Source organism: Cynocephalus volans, chromosome 15, assembly GCF_027409185.1.
Source record: "Cynocephalus volans isolate mCynVol1 chromosome 15, mCynVol1.pri, whole genome shotgun sequence".
In the NCBI taxonomy this organism is placed as follows: Eukaryota; Metazoa; Chordata; class Mammalia; order Dermoptera; family Cynocephalidae; genus Cynocephalus; species Cynocephalus volans.
The window spans coordinates 96,643,614-96,660,007 of record NC_084474.1 but is presented as its reverse complement, the minus strand read 5'-3'; the positions used below and the strand labels follow the sequence as shown (position 1 = coordinate 96,660,007).

Here is a 16,394-nt window from a genome sequence, read left to right as displayed (position 1 = left end):
CCAGAACCCTCTCATGGTCTAGCCTCATCACTGCCCCAAGGGTGAGGCCAAGCCATGGTCTGGCCTCTAGCCCCAGACCCCTGTGAGCACATTGTGGTGGAGGGGGGCTGCTGGGCTCATGGGGCATCCTTTGGCCCCTCTACTTAGAACAGTGTCTTCATAGGTTGGTCTCAGCTCCAGATCTGGAGGACGGGCAGCCTGTGTCTATGCCACCCTAATTCAGACAACTGACAGCCACGAGCACCCAGGACAGATGGGGTCGGGGGCAGTGTGGATATAGGCAGACCCCCAAGGAGAATGGGGGATCTGACAGCTTCTGCTAATGCTTTTCCAAGGATGAATGGCAGATGGGTCACAGGAGGGTCAAGGTCACCAGTATCCTGAGGGACACCAGGAAGGGAGGGGGGAAGGTCTCTAAGATGTGGGGAGGTGAGGCCTGCAGGAGGAAGAGGCAGTCCTGGTGCTTCTGCCAGGCAATGCGCTTCCCCCCAGGGGAATTTTAGGTGAGAGAGGAGGATGCAGGGCAGACATAGGCATGGGAATGCTGGAGACAGAGGGGCCTCAGTTTCTCGGGGGTGGATCTAGGGGTGAGGCCTGGAACTCCAGGGACTAGCTGAGCAGCCCGAGTGAGGCGCCAGGCATGGGTAGGGAGCAGACCACATGCAGAGGTGCATGCACAGTGTCAGGGGGCATAGTGCCCTGGAGGTCAGAGCTCCCAGTACCAGGCAAGGTGGGTCCTCAGTACTGGGGCCCGGGGACTGGTCTTGCTACAGATGCTGAGGCCCTGTCCCCATGCTCCCACTGGAGGAAAGGGCCCTTATGCCCCCATGCCCACCTCTGGCTGCCAAGTGGGCTCTGTGCACCCATCACTCCAGGAAGCCCACCCATGAAGAGCACCTGGAGTACCTGCCGGTGGAGGTGGTGGCCATGGTTTCTAAATGTGTTCTGAGCCCTGAGGCTGGAAGGCTGCTCAGCGGGTGGGGAACCCAGAGGGCAGATTAGCTTTAAACCGTGAGATTCTCATCAACATTCCTCTGAAGGGAAAAAGTTTAACTGCTAATAGAAAGACGTAGCAAAAGCTTGAGGTAGTCAGGAATGCGGAGGGCAAGGAGTCCAGTCCCCTCTGTCCCTCACAGGCCTAGCTGGCACGGAGCCAACACCTTAAAAACACTAAATAAATTAACTGGCTACTGGGAGGGACCAGCCGATGCTGACATCCGCAGCACCTGCCCAGGAAGGGGGCACCGGACGACCCTGGCCTGGGAACCGGCTTGATCGTCCTATGAGAAAGTGCCCCGTTCACCCCCAACCACAGGCGCACACACGTGAGCAGACCCCAGCAGCTCCCTCGGGGCTATGCACACCCCTGCAGGGCTGGGCACCAGAGAGAAATCTGTGCTTGTTTGCACTTGACCCAACACGAATGATTTGTCACCTGGAGCAGGAAGAGTCTAAACGACACGGCCAGCAGTTCTGACACAGGTCAAGAAAAGTCACATCAGAAACGGTTAATATTCTTTTCCCTTTGAGGTACTTACGGGGCCACGCGAGGTTAGCTGTGGACTGCAGGGTCGGCACAAGGGGCCTCCAAGGGCAGGGGCCGGGGCACACTCGAGTGTGTCAGGTTATATCTGCACACGTTAAACAGCCTGTGGACTTAGCACGCTCCACATGCACTGACAAAACTCTTTGAGAATTTCCTCCCTTAGGGGAGGGTAAAAGGGAGCTTTCTACATTTTTAACTTTTCTACTATTAAATTTGTTTTCTATAGTAAACATACTATATACTTTTGTAACAAAAATTAAAGATGTGAAAAAAATCCCATAGACTTCTGCTGGTGGGGGGACAGAATTAATTTTAGAAAACGTGGCTTCAGGGCACTGCAGGACTCAAAGGAGGCAGGGCCAGCGGGGAGCAGGGAGGTGTGCTGGGGGCTGGACCGGGGCGGGCCTGACCACCAGGCATGGCTTTTTCGTTCTTTTACTTTTATGACTACTAAAGTAATGCATGCTAGTTATAGGAAAACCCATCTGAGACCCAGCACAGGGCCTCTGTGGCCCTGTTCCTCCAGGACCTGTGTGCTCCTGGCCCTGCTCCTGCACCTCTGCAGACAAGAGCCCCAACGGAGCAGGAATCTCAGCACTGGGGGCCTCACTGCTGCTTGTCTGGGGCTCAGGGATGCTCTCCCTCTGAAGGCACAGGCCTGGGAGGACCAGGCTCCTCTGGTGTTGGCAGGAGACCTCACTCACCTCCTATGCCCCAGGCTACGGATGGGAGCCCTGGGTCTGGACTGCAAGGGATCAGGTCTCCAGCTGCGGGGGGTCCTGCTACTCAAGACAGAAGCCCTGTAAGGACCTGGGGCCAGAAGTCCCTTCCCCTCCGTCCCTGGCTCTAAGCAGGGTCCTGCTCCTGCCACCTCTACCACAGGAGGGGCCAGGACTAAAAGCTGATCTGATTCCAGCTGGTGGCTGGGAAGGAAAAGGCTGCTATTCCGAAGAGCATCCTGCCCTGCCAGGGTGCAGGCCCTCCCCATCGTCACAGATGTGACAAGCGTGCCTGCCACACAGTCCGCATGACCTTCCTCCCACCCGGTCTGACGGGACTGGCGGGAGCTATGCCCGCCTGTGAGGAAGGGCGCATGCGGTTGGCACAGGGAGCCCGGAGCCTTCCCTCCTCTGGTTCGGTCCAAGAGCCGAGCAAGGGCTGGCTCAGTGCGCTGAGGTGCGGGCGGCAGCCACACCAGGGCGACTGAGTCGCGCACTGAAGCCCAGTTTCTCCCAGCTGCAGGAGGAAGCTACCAACTCAGAAGGCAGAGGACCAGGGTGAGCTCTGCGCTGGCAGCGGGAGGCGTCTGCGACAGCCCATGGTTCCCGCAACCTGAGGCAGACACAGAAGGGCACATGCGGGCAGGGGCGGCCCGGGCACAGCAGCGCCACATCGCAGCCGCTGAGACCGCTCTCCACGCGCAGGCACCAGGCTCCCTGGAGAAGGGCTGACCCCAGGGCTGGGCAGGCCAAGACGAGTCTGCAGCGCCCTGCAGTGCCAGGAAGGAGCGAGATGCTCAGAAGACGGAGCCACTTCAAGGACGGAAATGTTAACATAAGCCCGGGGTGGGCGCATGTGGATCGCTGCAAAACATCCAACTTTGTTTTATGTTTGGCTTTTTTCACAATTTAATGTTGGACATCAAAAAGGGCAGGGGCACGGTGGGGACTGGCCCTGTGCGGGGGGCGAGGCGCCAGGACCCAGTTGAACTCCGCATCCAGAGACAGAGACGCTGACTAACATGGAGACAGGGACATCTTTGGAACTTTGCTTCTATCCACAGTAATGTTTGAAAGTATCATCAAGTGGCATTGATTCCCACAGGTCATTCTGCTTCCTGGGGAGGACAGGGCTGCCAGGCTTTGCGGCTGTCCTGTAGCTGGCGTGCCCTCTGCAGGGACGAAGCCCGCATGTGGTTTGGGGACAAGAGACTGAAGTGGGGAGACAGGCTTGCTCTCTCTCTGTCTTCCTCCTCCTTCAAAGGAAAGGACTGACAGCCCAGCCTTGTACCAGCTGTGCCTTGGGTTGAATGTCCCCCCAAAACTTAATCCCCACTGTGACTGTTAAGAGGGTGGGAGATCCTAATATGGTCATTGCCAAGGTGGAGCCTTGAAGAGGTGATTGGACTGTAGGACCCTGCAGGTGTGAATGGATTAATAATGGTGGTCAGGGGCGTGGTCCTGAGGGCTTTAAAAGAAGAGGAGAGTCTCTCTCTCTCTCTCTCTCTCCTTCCACCATCTTGCAATCTGAGACCCGAGTCACTGTCGCCACCACCAGATGTGTTCCTTGGACTTTGCACTTCCCAGCCTCAGAAACTGTAAGCAATAAATTGTTTTCTTTATAAATTACCCAGTTCCATGTATTTTGTTATAAACAACAGAAATGGACTAATACAAGGTGTTACCCAGCTTTAGCCATCAAGAAAGAAATAAGGGCCGGCCCGTGGCTCACTCGGGAGAGCGTGGTGCTGGTAACACCAAGGCCACGGGTTCGGATCCCCATATCCGCCGGCTGCTGAAAAAAAAAAAGATACAAATAAAATTAAACCACTGAAAAGGGGGCAGGAGAAGACACAAAAGCCAGGATGAAGGGCTCCCTCTATTTACATAATAATAACGATGTTAACTGAAACAAATCCCTGAGTCTAGACTAACAGGAATAAATTAATGAATAAATAAATGGAAGGACAGAAACTTTCTCTTACAGTAGGATATCACCCAATAAACGTTGAAGGAATGACTGAATTAGAAAAACCATTTGGCGACCATCGCGGTAACAACTCACTGGGGGGCATCAGGGGACACTGCACTGGTGGGCAGGCGCCGTGAGAAGAGACGCCGACACAGCCTCGAGTCCCCCCAGAACACTAATTAATCACAAGGGAACCAAACGGGGAGTGGTGTGCCACCTGCCAGGAGAAGAACACAGCGTCCCTGCTGCGATACTCCTGCCAGAAACGCACTGATGAACCCAACCACGAGCAATCACCAGACAAACCCAAACCGAGGGATCGGGGCTGGTGACAGTTCTCTGTGAACAGTGAGACAGTAAGTGTTTTAGGCTTTGTGGCCACTTGGCCTCTGTCGGCCCTGCAGGGAAGCGGCCCCTGCCCTGCACAAGCAGAGGGGCTGTGTCCCAATCAAGCCTCACGTACGTGGCAGGCGGTGGCCACACTGGCTCTTTGCGTGGGGCCCGAAGACCACAGTTTGCTGACTTCTTTTGTACAACAACCAGCGTATAATCTCCAAATACGTAAAGATCATTGTGTAATGAAGCATTAACTTTACCCAACCCAGAGAGGTCTGGCCTTTGTCTCTGGTTCCTCTAAATCCTTGGAAGAGCCTGACTGACAGAAGTGTCTGTTATTCATGGTGGGCGCTGACAGTTTTTGCTAATGACAGCCAGAAAGATGAAGCACGTGATGGCAGGGCTGGGCTTTAGGGGAAGATGTGGGGCTGGAGACTGCATCAAGCACGTGGCCAGTGGGTCAGTTAATCCACCTTCACATCCACACCCCAATAAAGTGCCGGACACCCCCAAGCTCAGTTGAGCGTCCCAGGTCGGCAGTATTCCATGTACTGTCACACATGGGTTACGGGAGGGCAGCGTGCCTCTGGGGACATGAAAGCTCTGAATTTGGGACTCTCCTGGATCTCACCCTATGTGTCTCTCCCTTTGGATGGTTCTAATTTCGGCCCTTTTACTATCGAAAAACTACAATCGTAAGTATAGCACCTTCTTAAGTTCTGTGAGTCATTCTAGAGAACTATCAAAACTAAGGCGATTCGTGGCTTCCCCAAATTTGTAAGCCAGCTGGCCTGAAGTCAGGGTGGCCCTGGGGACCCCCAAACTTGCCACTGGTATCAGAAATCCTGGGCAAACGTGGCCGTCTGGAGGACCGTACCCTTAACCCCAAGTTCAGCCAACTCTAGGTAGTCATGAAAGCCAAGAAGACACTGAGACTGCTCCAGACTGGATGAGGTCAGAGATGTGAGGACTGAGGGCCACATGTAGGCCTGGGCCGATCCTTCTTCTAGAAAGGACTGGGGCACCTGGTGACTGTGAGCAGGTCTGCGGTTAGGGGAGCACAGGGCATGAGCTTCCTGGCTGTGGCGGCGCTGAACACCTTTGTTCCAGGGAACACACTCTGAAGGACTCAGGAACGACGGACCATGTCGACTGCTTATTCTCAAATATCTCAAAAGGAGAAAATCTTTGGCTGGCAGGGTAGCTCAGTTGGTTAGAGTGCCACCTTGTCACACCAAGGTCAAGGGTTTGGTTCCCTCTGCCAGCCAGACGCAACAAGACACACGGCTCTCTCCCTCCCTGCCAGCCCAGCTCAGGCGAGAGCGCGCTGTGGGAACGGCTCCCTCCAGGCACACACCGAGGGCACAGAGGGCAGGCCCGCCGCGGGGACCCGCATGTGCAGTCTGCAGCCGCCCTGCGCACCCCTGCACACAGTGCCATGGGGGGTCATGGGAGTAAAGACAGAGGACTCTAGTCTCTGCCCTCACTGCCCCAGACAGCCCTGTGGGACACGAAGACCAGCAGGAGACCCAACAAAACCAATTGCCAGGAAGGCGGGTGTGGGCAACGATTGTTTTGCCCTAGAGGCGGGAAATCTTCAAGCATCCAGCCACCCACACCTCCATGGCCACTGCTACAGTAAACCTCAGTGAAGCTTCTGGTAAAATGCAGGAGATCGACCCCAGCGTGGGGAGGCAGCAGGTGCCAGAGCCGGGTGAAGCAGGAACGCGTTCCCCACCAGCCCCTGCCCCCACAGCTCAAGGGGGCTCTCGGTCAACAGAAACTTCTCTATGCCAAGAGCTGGCTCCCATGAGGCTCAGGCTGAGCAGGACTTGGTGGCTGCAGGAGCTCCTGGATCTGACCAAGAGCAGGAACAGCCACCCGAGGCACCCCATGGGAAGCACCCCCCTCCCAGACTCTGCACCGCGAGATACAGGACTATGAAAAGGGCCTTCAGTGTCAGTGCCCTGACACAACGACCTGATGTCCCATCTCTAGGAGTGGACGCAGCCCTTCCTCCCAGGCTCAAACTTCTGCTTGGGATGCCGGCTCTGCTTGGGGACGGGGGCTGAGAAGAGAAGAGGACGAGGGGCAGCTGCTTGTCTGCCCGCCCTCCACCAGGAGGCCGGAGGGAGGGGACACCAGCCAGTGGCCAGAACCCCCCAACAGGCCAAGGCTGACCTAGGGAGGGGTGTGTGGGCCGCTGTCTACACCTTGCATGTGGCCCGGCAGTGCTCACTGCCCCACCAGGAAGCACCTTCCTGCAGAGCAAAGATGCCTGACAGGCAGCTGTGAGGTTCCCAGCAAGACCCTGCAGCCCCTCCCAGCCCTGCTCAAGGGCCCATGTCTGTGAGGACGGCCGGGGAGAAGGTTGCCCCACCACAGGTGCCACCAGCTCCTCCTACCTGCCAAAGCGCCCCATGCCGTCGACCACCAGCCGCATCCTCCTCTTCTCCTGGGCCTCTGCCGTGCAATAGCGGATGCCAAGGAGCAGGGGCACCCCCACCGCCGCGGCAGACAGCACCTTCCTCCACAGGGGCACGGGTCTCCAAGACCTGATGGGAGACGGAGGCATGCAGCCTGGGGGTGCTGCCCTGCTTGGTCGGTGGGCTCTACCAGCCTCTCCTCCCCACAAGCCACTCTCTCATGTCTGCATGGCCATCCAGACTGTGTGGTCACCAGAAAACACCCCCCACACAAAAGTCCCCTTCTCCAAGTCCCACAGCAGCATGGATGCCAGGTGGGCCTCAGGGGCAGACCTCACCTCGGGCTGTCTGGAGGCCCCAGCCACGAAGCCAGAGGATGCAGACGTGACTTTCCAGCTAGATTAGAAGTAACGCCAGGGCAGGCCTGTGAGCCACATGGGACTAGGGTCACCTACACTCACTGTATGGAACCACTGTCTAGCTCACCAATGGTTCATCGGCATTGTAAGTGTCAGGACAGCAGAGATAAGGGGAGATGCTGAGGTCAGCATACTCTCAATTAACTGAGAATTCAAAACAAGGAAGAGTAGAGCTGCACACACGCTGGACACAGCAGGAGCCCAAAACTCACTGAATATGGCAGGAGCTCCAAATACAATGAATACAGAAGGAGTCCAATAATTGCTGAATACAGCAGCAGCTCCATACTCACTGAATACAGCCGGAGCTCCATCATACTGAATACAGCAGGAGCCCAATACTTGCTGAATATAACAGCAGCTCTGTACATACTGAATACAGGAGCTCTATACATGCTAAATAGAGCAAGAAGCAAATGCTCAGTGGATACAGCAGGAGCTCCATACATGCTGAATAGAGCAGGAGTCCAATACTTGCTGGGTGCAGCAGGAGCTCGGGCATCCGTCTGTTTCTACACCCAGTGGCGTGTCCGTCCCACAGACACAGAGTCTGCCACACACTGGCCAGAAGGAGCCTCGCCACACTGACCAAGTCAGGAGTGAGCGCCAGGTGCGCTTGCCATGCCTGTCCCTCCAGCCTGGGTCTAGCCTCTGCCGCCGTCCCACCTCATGCCCGCCCGCCTGGCCACTGCCTGGCAGCGGCCCTCCCCTCTGCAGGGACCCTCCGCCCAAACCTGTTCTTGCTGCTCCCACCTCTGTGTCGCACCCGCCCCCCTGCACTCTGCAGCAGCACCAGCTGTCGCTTCTCTTCCGAGCCAGCGGCTCTGCCCCATTCTCCCTGCTTTGCCAGCTGTCTGTGCCGGGAGCGTGACTCTGCAAGGGCTGGGACCCTGGTGGTCTTGGGTCTCAGTGCCCTGCACCGTGGAGCAAGTGCATGCTGGCTCGGGCGGGTCCGGGAGAAGGCCCAGCCTGGGGCCCTCCACCTGCACCACGGCGCCCGCCCGCCCTGCCTGGAGAGCGGCCACGCTGCGGCTGCCAGCCTCGTTACCTTGCAGGCGGGAGCCTGAAGCTTCTCGTGAAGAGCGCGGCGGGGGGCGGCCGGGGCTTCTGCCCGCTCCGCAGCGCAGCGGCGTGGAGGAGGCAAAGCCGCAGCTGCAACGAGAGCCCACAGCGCGGGGTCAGCCCGGCGGCCGCCCCGCACTCACAGGCCCGGGGTCCAGGCGGGCACGCTGTGCCTCCCCAGACACGCCCTCAGAGGTCGCCAGTGCTTCCTGGCAGGAGCCCCAGACTTAGAGTTAGACTGTCACAGGAGTAAGGAAAGGCTAAACACAGCTTAACCCAGGGGCTGTGCCTCCGGTGCCAACAGGTCGCTGAAAACACTGTCTCTGACTGTGCCCTCGGTCTCTGCAGGAGGAGACAACACCATGATCTGGTTCATCTGTGACAAGACCCACCTCCTGCCACCATCCCTGCCCCGCCATTCTTTTGGTGGCACCTAGGATGTGTCGCTTACTATTTCCTGCTGCTGAGACCGCTGACCAGCGGCCACAGGAAGGCAGTCCTCACCGTGGGAGGAAGCGTCAAGAATGCTCGGCCACCCGAGCAAGAGGAAGAGTGTGACTGTAAGGTGCGAGCCCACACAGCAGAAACGGCCCTCGTGTAGGCCATTGTTCCAAAAGCAAATGAAGGCACCGGGAACTCACAGACTCCAGTGGCAGGGACCCTGGGAAGCCCTCCCTGGAGGAGGCCAGAGTATACCAAGCAGGCCCTTCCCACAGCACACCGCCTGGTGCGTGCGACCACGGCAACGCCACAGCCCTCCTGCGCGCGTGGCAGCTGTGGTCCGCAAGCTCACTAACCACGGGGCCTTAAAACATCCTCAGCTGCAAAGCCCCAGGTGTGAGTTCTTCCAACAAGTCAGTGTGTAGGGAAAAAAGGACTGTGCGTAGCAAGTCACAACCCCCAGCACAGATGTCAACAATACTATCATGGACACTGGGCCAAATAAGTAACTGATTTTTCAATCATTTTCTGGTGAAGACACAGAGCCCTGCAGACAATTTCAAGGACTGCAAAACAACACAAAAGTCAAAGGAAAAGGTCCGTGACCTATTGTCCCAAGAGGAGGGCAGGAGCTGATAGGAACCTCTGCTCAGCAAGGCCACAACACAGCAAGAGCTCTTGCTCAAGGAAAACCCTGGCAGCAAGGACAGCCACAGGCAGATAGTGGGCCAGGCCAGCTGCGGCAGAGACAGAGATGCACTGCAAGTGCCTGCCAGCCGCTCTGCCGTCCTCGACCTGCGCCTCCTGACCTTGGCCACCTCTGGTGTCAGGGCATGCACAGCAGGAAAGAAGGACCAGGGAATGGGCAAATGTGATGGGAGTGGATTGGATTATGTCCCCCCAAACTCCCTGAAGCTTGAATTGTGTGCTCCAGGTTTTATGTATTAGAAACACACTCCAAGTTTTATGTATTAGAAACTTGGCCCCCACTGTGTCTGTTAAGAGGGTGGGAAATCTTATTATGGTCATTGAAAGGTGGGGCCTTGAAGAGGTGATTGGATTGTAGGACCGTGCAGCAGTGAACGGATTAATAATGGTGGCCAGGGCCGTGGTTCTGAGAGCTTTAAAAGGACAGCAGGTGAGAGTCTCTCTCTCTCTGTTCTGCCATTTTCTGTCACATGAGACCCCTGCATTGCTGTAAAGCCACCACTGAAAAAGACCCTCATTAGATGTACTCCCTGGACCACAGACTTCCCAGCCTCTGAAACTGTAAGGAATAAATTTTGTTTTCTTTATAAATTACCCAGTTCTGTGTATTTTGGTATAAGCAACAGAAACAGACTGATAGTGACCATGCGCTGAGGGGAGAGGCTCAGAACATTGGCGTCTGGACATAAGTGTTTGAGAGGCAGCAGGTTCCAGGCTGGGATCCCCCCACCTCCCACCTCATCAAGCACATGAGGGTCTGCAACAGCAGCAGGCGTCCAGCAGGGAGAGACGGGCCTGTGTCCCCCTCTTCATGGCCCCTGGTGCAGCTCTGCCCAGGCTCGTCCAGCCCCTGCCTGTTCTCAGGGGTCTTCTCATGCGGTCCCTCTTGAGGAAGTCTGGACTCCTCTCTGTACTCCCCCGCAACTCTGCACCGTCTAAGGCACACGCCCACTAAACAGGCCCTGCACGTGAGGAAGAGCAGGACAATGGGCCCGGTGTGCACCGTGGACCACAGACAGAGCTGCAGGGCCAGCCGGGGCAGCACCGGGGAAAGAGGGACCCTACCACCTGGGACAGTAAGCGGAACTTCCTGTGGACACTGGTGGACATCTCCCAGGCTGAGGACGCAGCATCCTTAGAGGCCTGAAGCCAGGATAGCACAGGGTGCTTCTGAGGAGCAGGAGACAGCCCTGGGTGGCTGGAAACAACCTGTGCTGGGAGGTGGGAGGGGCTGCTCCAAGAGAAAAGGGCGGAAAAAGTGGCGGAGTGAGCTGGAGTCAGGCGACCGTTCCCAGGGGCCCCAAGCTCTTCCCACAGGGAGGAAGTGAATGTGGATCAGGGCTGGGAACCCCACTTGGGCAGGGCAGTGTGCTGGCAGCTCAGCCAGGGTGGAGGCAGGGGCCAGAGCATGAGGCAGGAGAGCCGGGACCAGGGACGAGGGCGCTGGGTGACAGAGCCAAGTGGATTCAGGGCATGTTGACCCGAGGCCGGCGCCTGAGAGCCAGGGGTGCCGTGATGCCATCGCACACCCGCGGCCTGCTCCTCTGGCTTGTGAGGGTTCTGTCGTGATTCTGTCTTCTCAGCAACACCATGAACCCACCGAATAAGACCTGACACAGCCACCAGCCGCGCCCCCCCGTGCTAAACACACAGCATCAGTGACTCTGGATATACCTCCCAAGCAGATCAGGGCTGTGGGACGTTCTCCCAGCAATGGCCTGGCCACTTCAGAAAGTCGTCATGATCCATGAGTTAAGACCCACCAGTGCTGGGCACAGATACTCGTTAATTTTCCCTAGTTCTGTAAATATTTGCAATTTCTAATAACAAGAAGTAAAATATGTCATGGGGAAAAAGTGGGAGGACTGCTGTAGATTAGGAGACAACAGATCCTAGGCCCGGCCTGTGGCTCACTTGGGAGAGCGTGGTGCTGACAACAGCAAGTCAAGGGTTAAGATCCCCTTACCGGTCAGCTTTAAAAAAAAAAAAGAGACAACAGATCCTGATTTGAAAAAGAACACCTGTAAAGACACTTCTAGGACACAGGCAAATCTGAGTATGGACTGGGCAACAGACATGAGGAAATTATTATTTTTTAGGCATAAAACATTACCATGTTTAGTAGATGCATATTAAAGTGTATAGAGATGATGTCAAAATGTCTGTGACTTGCTTTCAAATGATCCAGTGACAACAAAAACACTTATTTTCAAGTAGAAACAGAAAACTAGGGCAGCACATTAAAAACAGGTAGATTAAGGCAGTAGGTTATCTGGATAATTAACTGTATGGAACATTCTACCAGCGTGTCTCTACAGTTAAATGTTTCATGATCAAAACATTTACTGTAATACTGAAAGTCCCAGCCAGGATGGTGGCATTTTGCAGACAAGGCAGCTAGTAGGGCAGGGGTCCTCACCTAGAATCACTGTGTGCCCAAGACATTTGTCACCAATGGCAGACGTTCTTGGTTGTCCCAACTGGGGGGACAGGGTGCTCGTGGCATCGAGTGGGTGGAGGCCAGGGCAGCTGCTCAACACCGTGCAGAGCACAGGATTCCCCCCAGCCCCCACCAAGAGACTTGTAGACATGGGGCAATCTCTGGACTGATTTTGGGACTAGAATCCCGGCTCCAGCACTTACCAGCCATGCAGCCCCGAGTAAGTCACTTTCCTCTCTGTGCCTCAGTGTTGCTACACAATTAAAGTGTTGGTCAATTAAACTGACACCAGCAAAGCCCTCAGAGCAGTGCCCAAAGTGCTCGGGAGCAAATGAGCACTGAGGTCACACTGGGGTCCAGGAGTCCCCAGACCACATGGCTGGGAGCCGCTCATCTCTCCAGGCTTTCCCCCTGCACCAAGCTACCTGCTGGTCCCCAAGGCCCTCACGCTCCTCTCACCAACTCTGCCCCCCAGCAACCCTGCCACCCTGTCTACAGAGAAGACAGTACTGCACCTACTTGCTGGACCGAACTGAATCATGTGTGTCAAAAGGGTGTCAGTTTCCCTCCACTTTTCAAAAGGAAAAGAGGGGTTTGTTTAGCCCAGAAGTGAAAGGAGACTATTTCCAACATCTGCACAAGTTTGGAGATGGGTTATACACAGAGAACGGAGAGAGGCTTCTGGAGCCAGAGGGCATCAGCAGAGTGAATGAAGGAAAGAAGGGTTTAATGCAAAGTTTCAAAGAGGGTCATCAGCTCAGAAGGTGCGCCAGTGAGGACGAGGGAGGCAGTGGCCAAGGCCAACAGACTGATTATTTTGACACAACAGCATTCACAAGGTGTACTAGTCTGTTTCTGTTGCTTATAACAAAATACCTGGAACTGGATAATTTAGAAAGAAAACAGAATTCATTGCTTACAGTTTCAGAGGCTGGGAAGTCCAAAGTGCAGGGAACACATCTGGTGGAGGCTTTCTTTGGTGGCGACAGCGACAGCAGGGGTATCACATTGCGAAATGGCGGAGCAGAGAGAGCAGAGACCAACCTCCTCATTCTCTCTTCTTTTAAAGCCTCAGAACCACGCCCCTGACCACCATTATTAATCCTTTCACTCCTGTATGGTCCTACAATCCAATCATCTATTCAAGGCCCCACCTTTCAATCACCATAATAGGATTTCCCACCCTCTTAACCCTGTCACAATGGGGGTCAGGTTTAGGGGGACCCTCAATCCAAGGCAGAAGGAAAGGAAGGGAAAGATCCATGAGTTATTCCAGGCATGTCCAACTTAGGCTGCAGATGGGAGAGCTGGGCCAAGATCGCTCACCCTCCATGCCCTCCCACCTCTGCCTACACAAGGCCAATGGTGCCTTAGGGAGACTCAGAGGAGCACACAGAGAGGGCTCACCTCCAAAGGAGAAGCACGCAGCCCTGGTTAGGCAACAGCCGATCAGTGGTCCCTTAGGCTTTCTGGTGACCCCAGTGGAATGGTAGATAACACGGAGCACCCTCAAGCTGAAGGGGTGTCGCCAAGGGGGCAGAACCCACTGAGGGCTGAGTTCTGTGCTGAAGTTGGAGCAAGACCGCAAGGTCTGCCCACCTCACTGCCCTTTGCCAGGTGAGTCTGGGAGGGACCCGACCCCCCCCCCACAACTTTCATCTGTGAAAAGGTGACACCTTGCAAAGCTGGAGAGGGAGCTTACTCAGGGCCCTGCTCTTAACAGGTACTCAACAAATGATGGATATTGACCCTGACAGGGGACTTTCACATGTTTTGTCACGTGATCCACAGCTAAAATTCCTGGCAGAGATGGAGTGGAACCTGAGTCTAACTACTTCCGCAGTGACACGCTCTTCATTTGCAAACTGACTTCAGCGTCCTGCAGGGAAATCCTGCCGTACATATAACAGGGTCCTGACAATCACAGGGCAGACAACATTGTCCCCAAGGGTTTGGTAAGCAAAAGTCAAGTCACCTGACAAATGACTTTAACATCATTTTCATATTAAAATATACAGTTCTCTTGCAGAGAACACTAAATTCAAATTATTTAAAAACAAAGCCTGGGGCTCTGGCTTTGCCCCCAGCTCCTGGTAAGTGGCCGCTGTCGGGGGCTCTGGTGGGGAAGCTGAGGCCCAGGGCCCACAATCCTTGAGCACATCACCAACACAGCACAAGCTACTCTCTTCTAAAGAGGTGAGGCCAGGGAAGTCCTGGCCTCCTGACCACTGTCCCCAGTGACAGTTTTCTGCTGCTGTCTTAGGAACCGGCAGGCACTGCAGTGGGTGCTTTGGCTGAGCTTCCCTGTTCCCCATACACGCCGCTCCAGCAGACCCCAGGCTGCTGCCTGCCTGCACCACCCTCAGCCCAGCCCGACTCACCAGCGGCTCCAGCTCGTTCTTCACGCTCCAGCCCACCTTGCTCTCTGTCACTCCTGTCTCGCCCTCTCCTCCTTCATGCCTCTGCATCTCGTACACCCCCTCCCACTGTTCTTATTGTACCCAGTGCTGCTGTTAGCTTACACTGTGTCTCCTCAGCAGACTCGAGCATTGCCACCTCTTGGTTGCCTTTGCTCTTCTAGGATCCAGTACAGTGCCGGGAACAAAGCAGGTGCTCAACCAAGGCTTGAGCTGGCAAAGCATGGCACCAGCCAGAACCCCAAGTGGCCCGAGCTGGGACCCTGCCAAGCAACAGGCAGCAGGTCACAGTCAGGTGAGACAACAGTGGCCCTCGTGGCAGTCTAGTTTCAACAAGACTCCAAGTGGACCAGGCCTCGTGCTGACAGTTCCAGAGCCCCCAGCGGGGCCCCACAGGTTGTTCAGGTGCCTGGCACCTCATGTGGGGTCGAGCCTGCAGCCAGATCTCCCAGAACCCAATCCAGGGCAACTCCCACCACTGCACAAGTAACGCAAACCGCACCCAGAACATGACCGCCAAAGCGCTGGCAAACAGGCACAGAAAAACGCCCCCCACACCAGTTTCTTCCCACTGGGACAAGCACACGCCTTGGCCTACCCAGGTCGGTCCCGGCCTACTCCAGCCCCAGCAGCCCCCTCACTCCCAAAGCCTTCCAGTTTGGACCCCCTCTAGCCTAGACTGTATGTAATGCCTTCTTATATGGTGTGTGTGGTGTGTCTGCAGAAACCCCTCACGTTTTGAGAGTTCTTTTCCAGTGCTCATGTGGAACACAGCTGACTACCTATAAAGTAGCAAAAAAGGGCTCTGAGTAGTAACACTCAAATAGATATTACAAAGCTCATAAACCAACGTGTGTGTGGATTGGGGGCATGTGCACTCATGTTTTACGCACAAGCTGAGCTGTCTCCTTTTCCAGCACCCTGCAGATGGACACAGCAGATGAGAAGGAAGAATTTCAAGGTTGCCACAGACGAGCCAGCACACAGCAGTACGAAGCAGCTGCTGAGTCTCAGGATGAGGCCGAAACAGAGAAACTACAGGAAGAGGCCAGAACCTGGGCGACTTTATGGCAGGGCCAACAGCCCTATGAACCTCAGCAGGAGAGGAATCCGAGGCAGAGAACTGTCCCCACGACTAGGAAGTGATCAGCTGGGAATCTGAGCCAGGGGAGGTGGGGCTGGTGACCACCAAACACCCTGTCCTCTTCCAACGGGGTGTGACCCTCTCAGCTGGACCAGGCTCCACTTACTGGTCACGAGCAGCTCCTGATCAGGGGCTAAAACCTGCTCTGTCCACTCCCTAGGGCTGTCTGGAGGATTAAGTGCCCCGAACGTGTGAAGCAGCTTTGTAAAAGCCAGCTCGGCGCCTCTGCCTGACTCAGCCCACGCGCTCGTGGCCCCAGCGCTGCTCCCTGCAAGCACAAGCTCGGGGAATTCGCCCGTGCTGCTGGCCCTAAACCCGCCGGGCTCGGCGTGCCAGGACCACACGAGCTCTGCAGGAAACCCCGAGTGAGAGCGGGGCCACGCTGGGAGCCTGCGGCCCCTCGGCTCGGGGCGTTCGAGGAAAGAAAGCGCCGCGTTCCGGGAGCGGAGCGGGCGAGAAGCGGGTCAAGGACGCCGACTCCAGCTGCACGAGGCGCGAGCGGACCGGGACTCGGGCCGGGGGCCGGGCCCGGGGGCGCGCCCCGAACACGCCGCGAGCCCCCCCAGCAGCGCGGCATGAGCGGGGCCGCCGCGGGCTCCACCGGGCTGCAGCGGCCCTGGAGCCCCCGACAGGGCGGGGACGAGAGGGAGCCCGCAGGGCGGGGGTCGCGAGGGTCGGCGGGCTCTCACCGGTCGCCACATCTCCGGCCACCTCGCCGCCACCGCCCGCGCCGCCTCGCGTCTCCCGCCCGGCAGCCCCCGCGG

General features: G+C 56.3%; 1 protein-coding gene across 5 annotated transcripts in view; it reads right to left on the bottom strand.

Annotated features, from left to right (window-relative positions):
- Positions 1-16,394, bottom strand: part of ADCK5 (aarF domain containing kinase 5) — an 18,921-nt gene extending 2,527 nt beyond the window's left edge. For 2 of the 5 annotated variants that reach the window (XM_063079194.1, XM_063079193.1), the window contains exon 1: positions 15,380-15,513. Coding sequence is in view for 1 of the 5 variants with exons in the window: in XM_063079190.1 (XP_062935260.1) it covers positions 6,979-7,128; positions 8,467-8,570; positions 16,320-16,331 (266 nt within the window). In the remaining 4 variants the exon portion in view is untranslated. Of the gene's footprint in view, positions 1-6,978; positions 7,129-8,466; positions 8,571-15,379; positions 15,514-16,319 lie in introns of those variants that run through there. The other 3 variants (XM_063079190.1, XM_063079192.1, XM_063079191.1) reach the window with 3 other exon arrangements.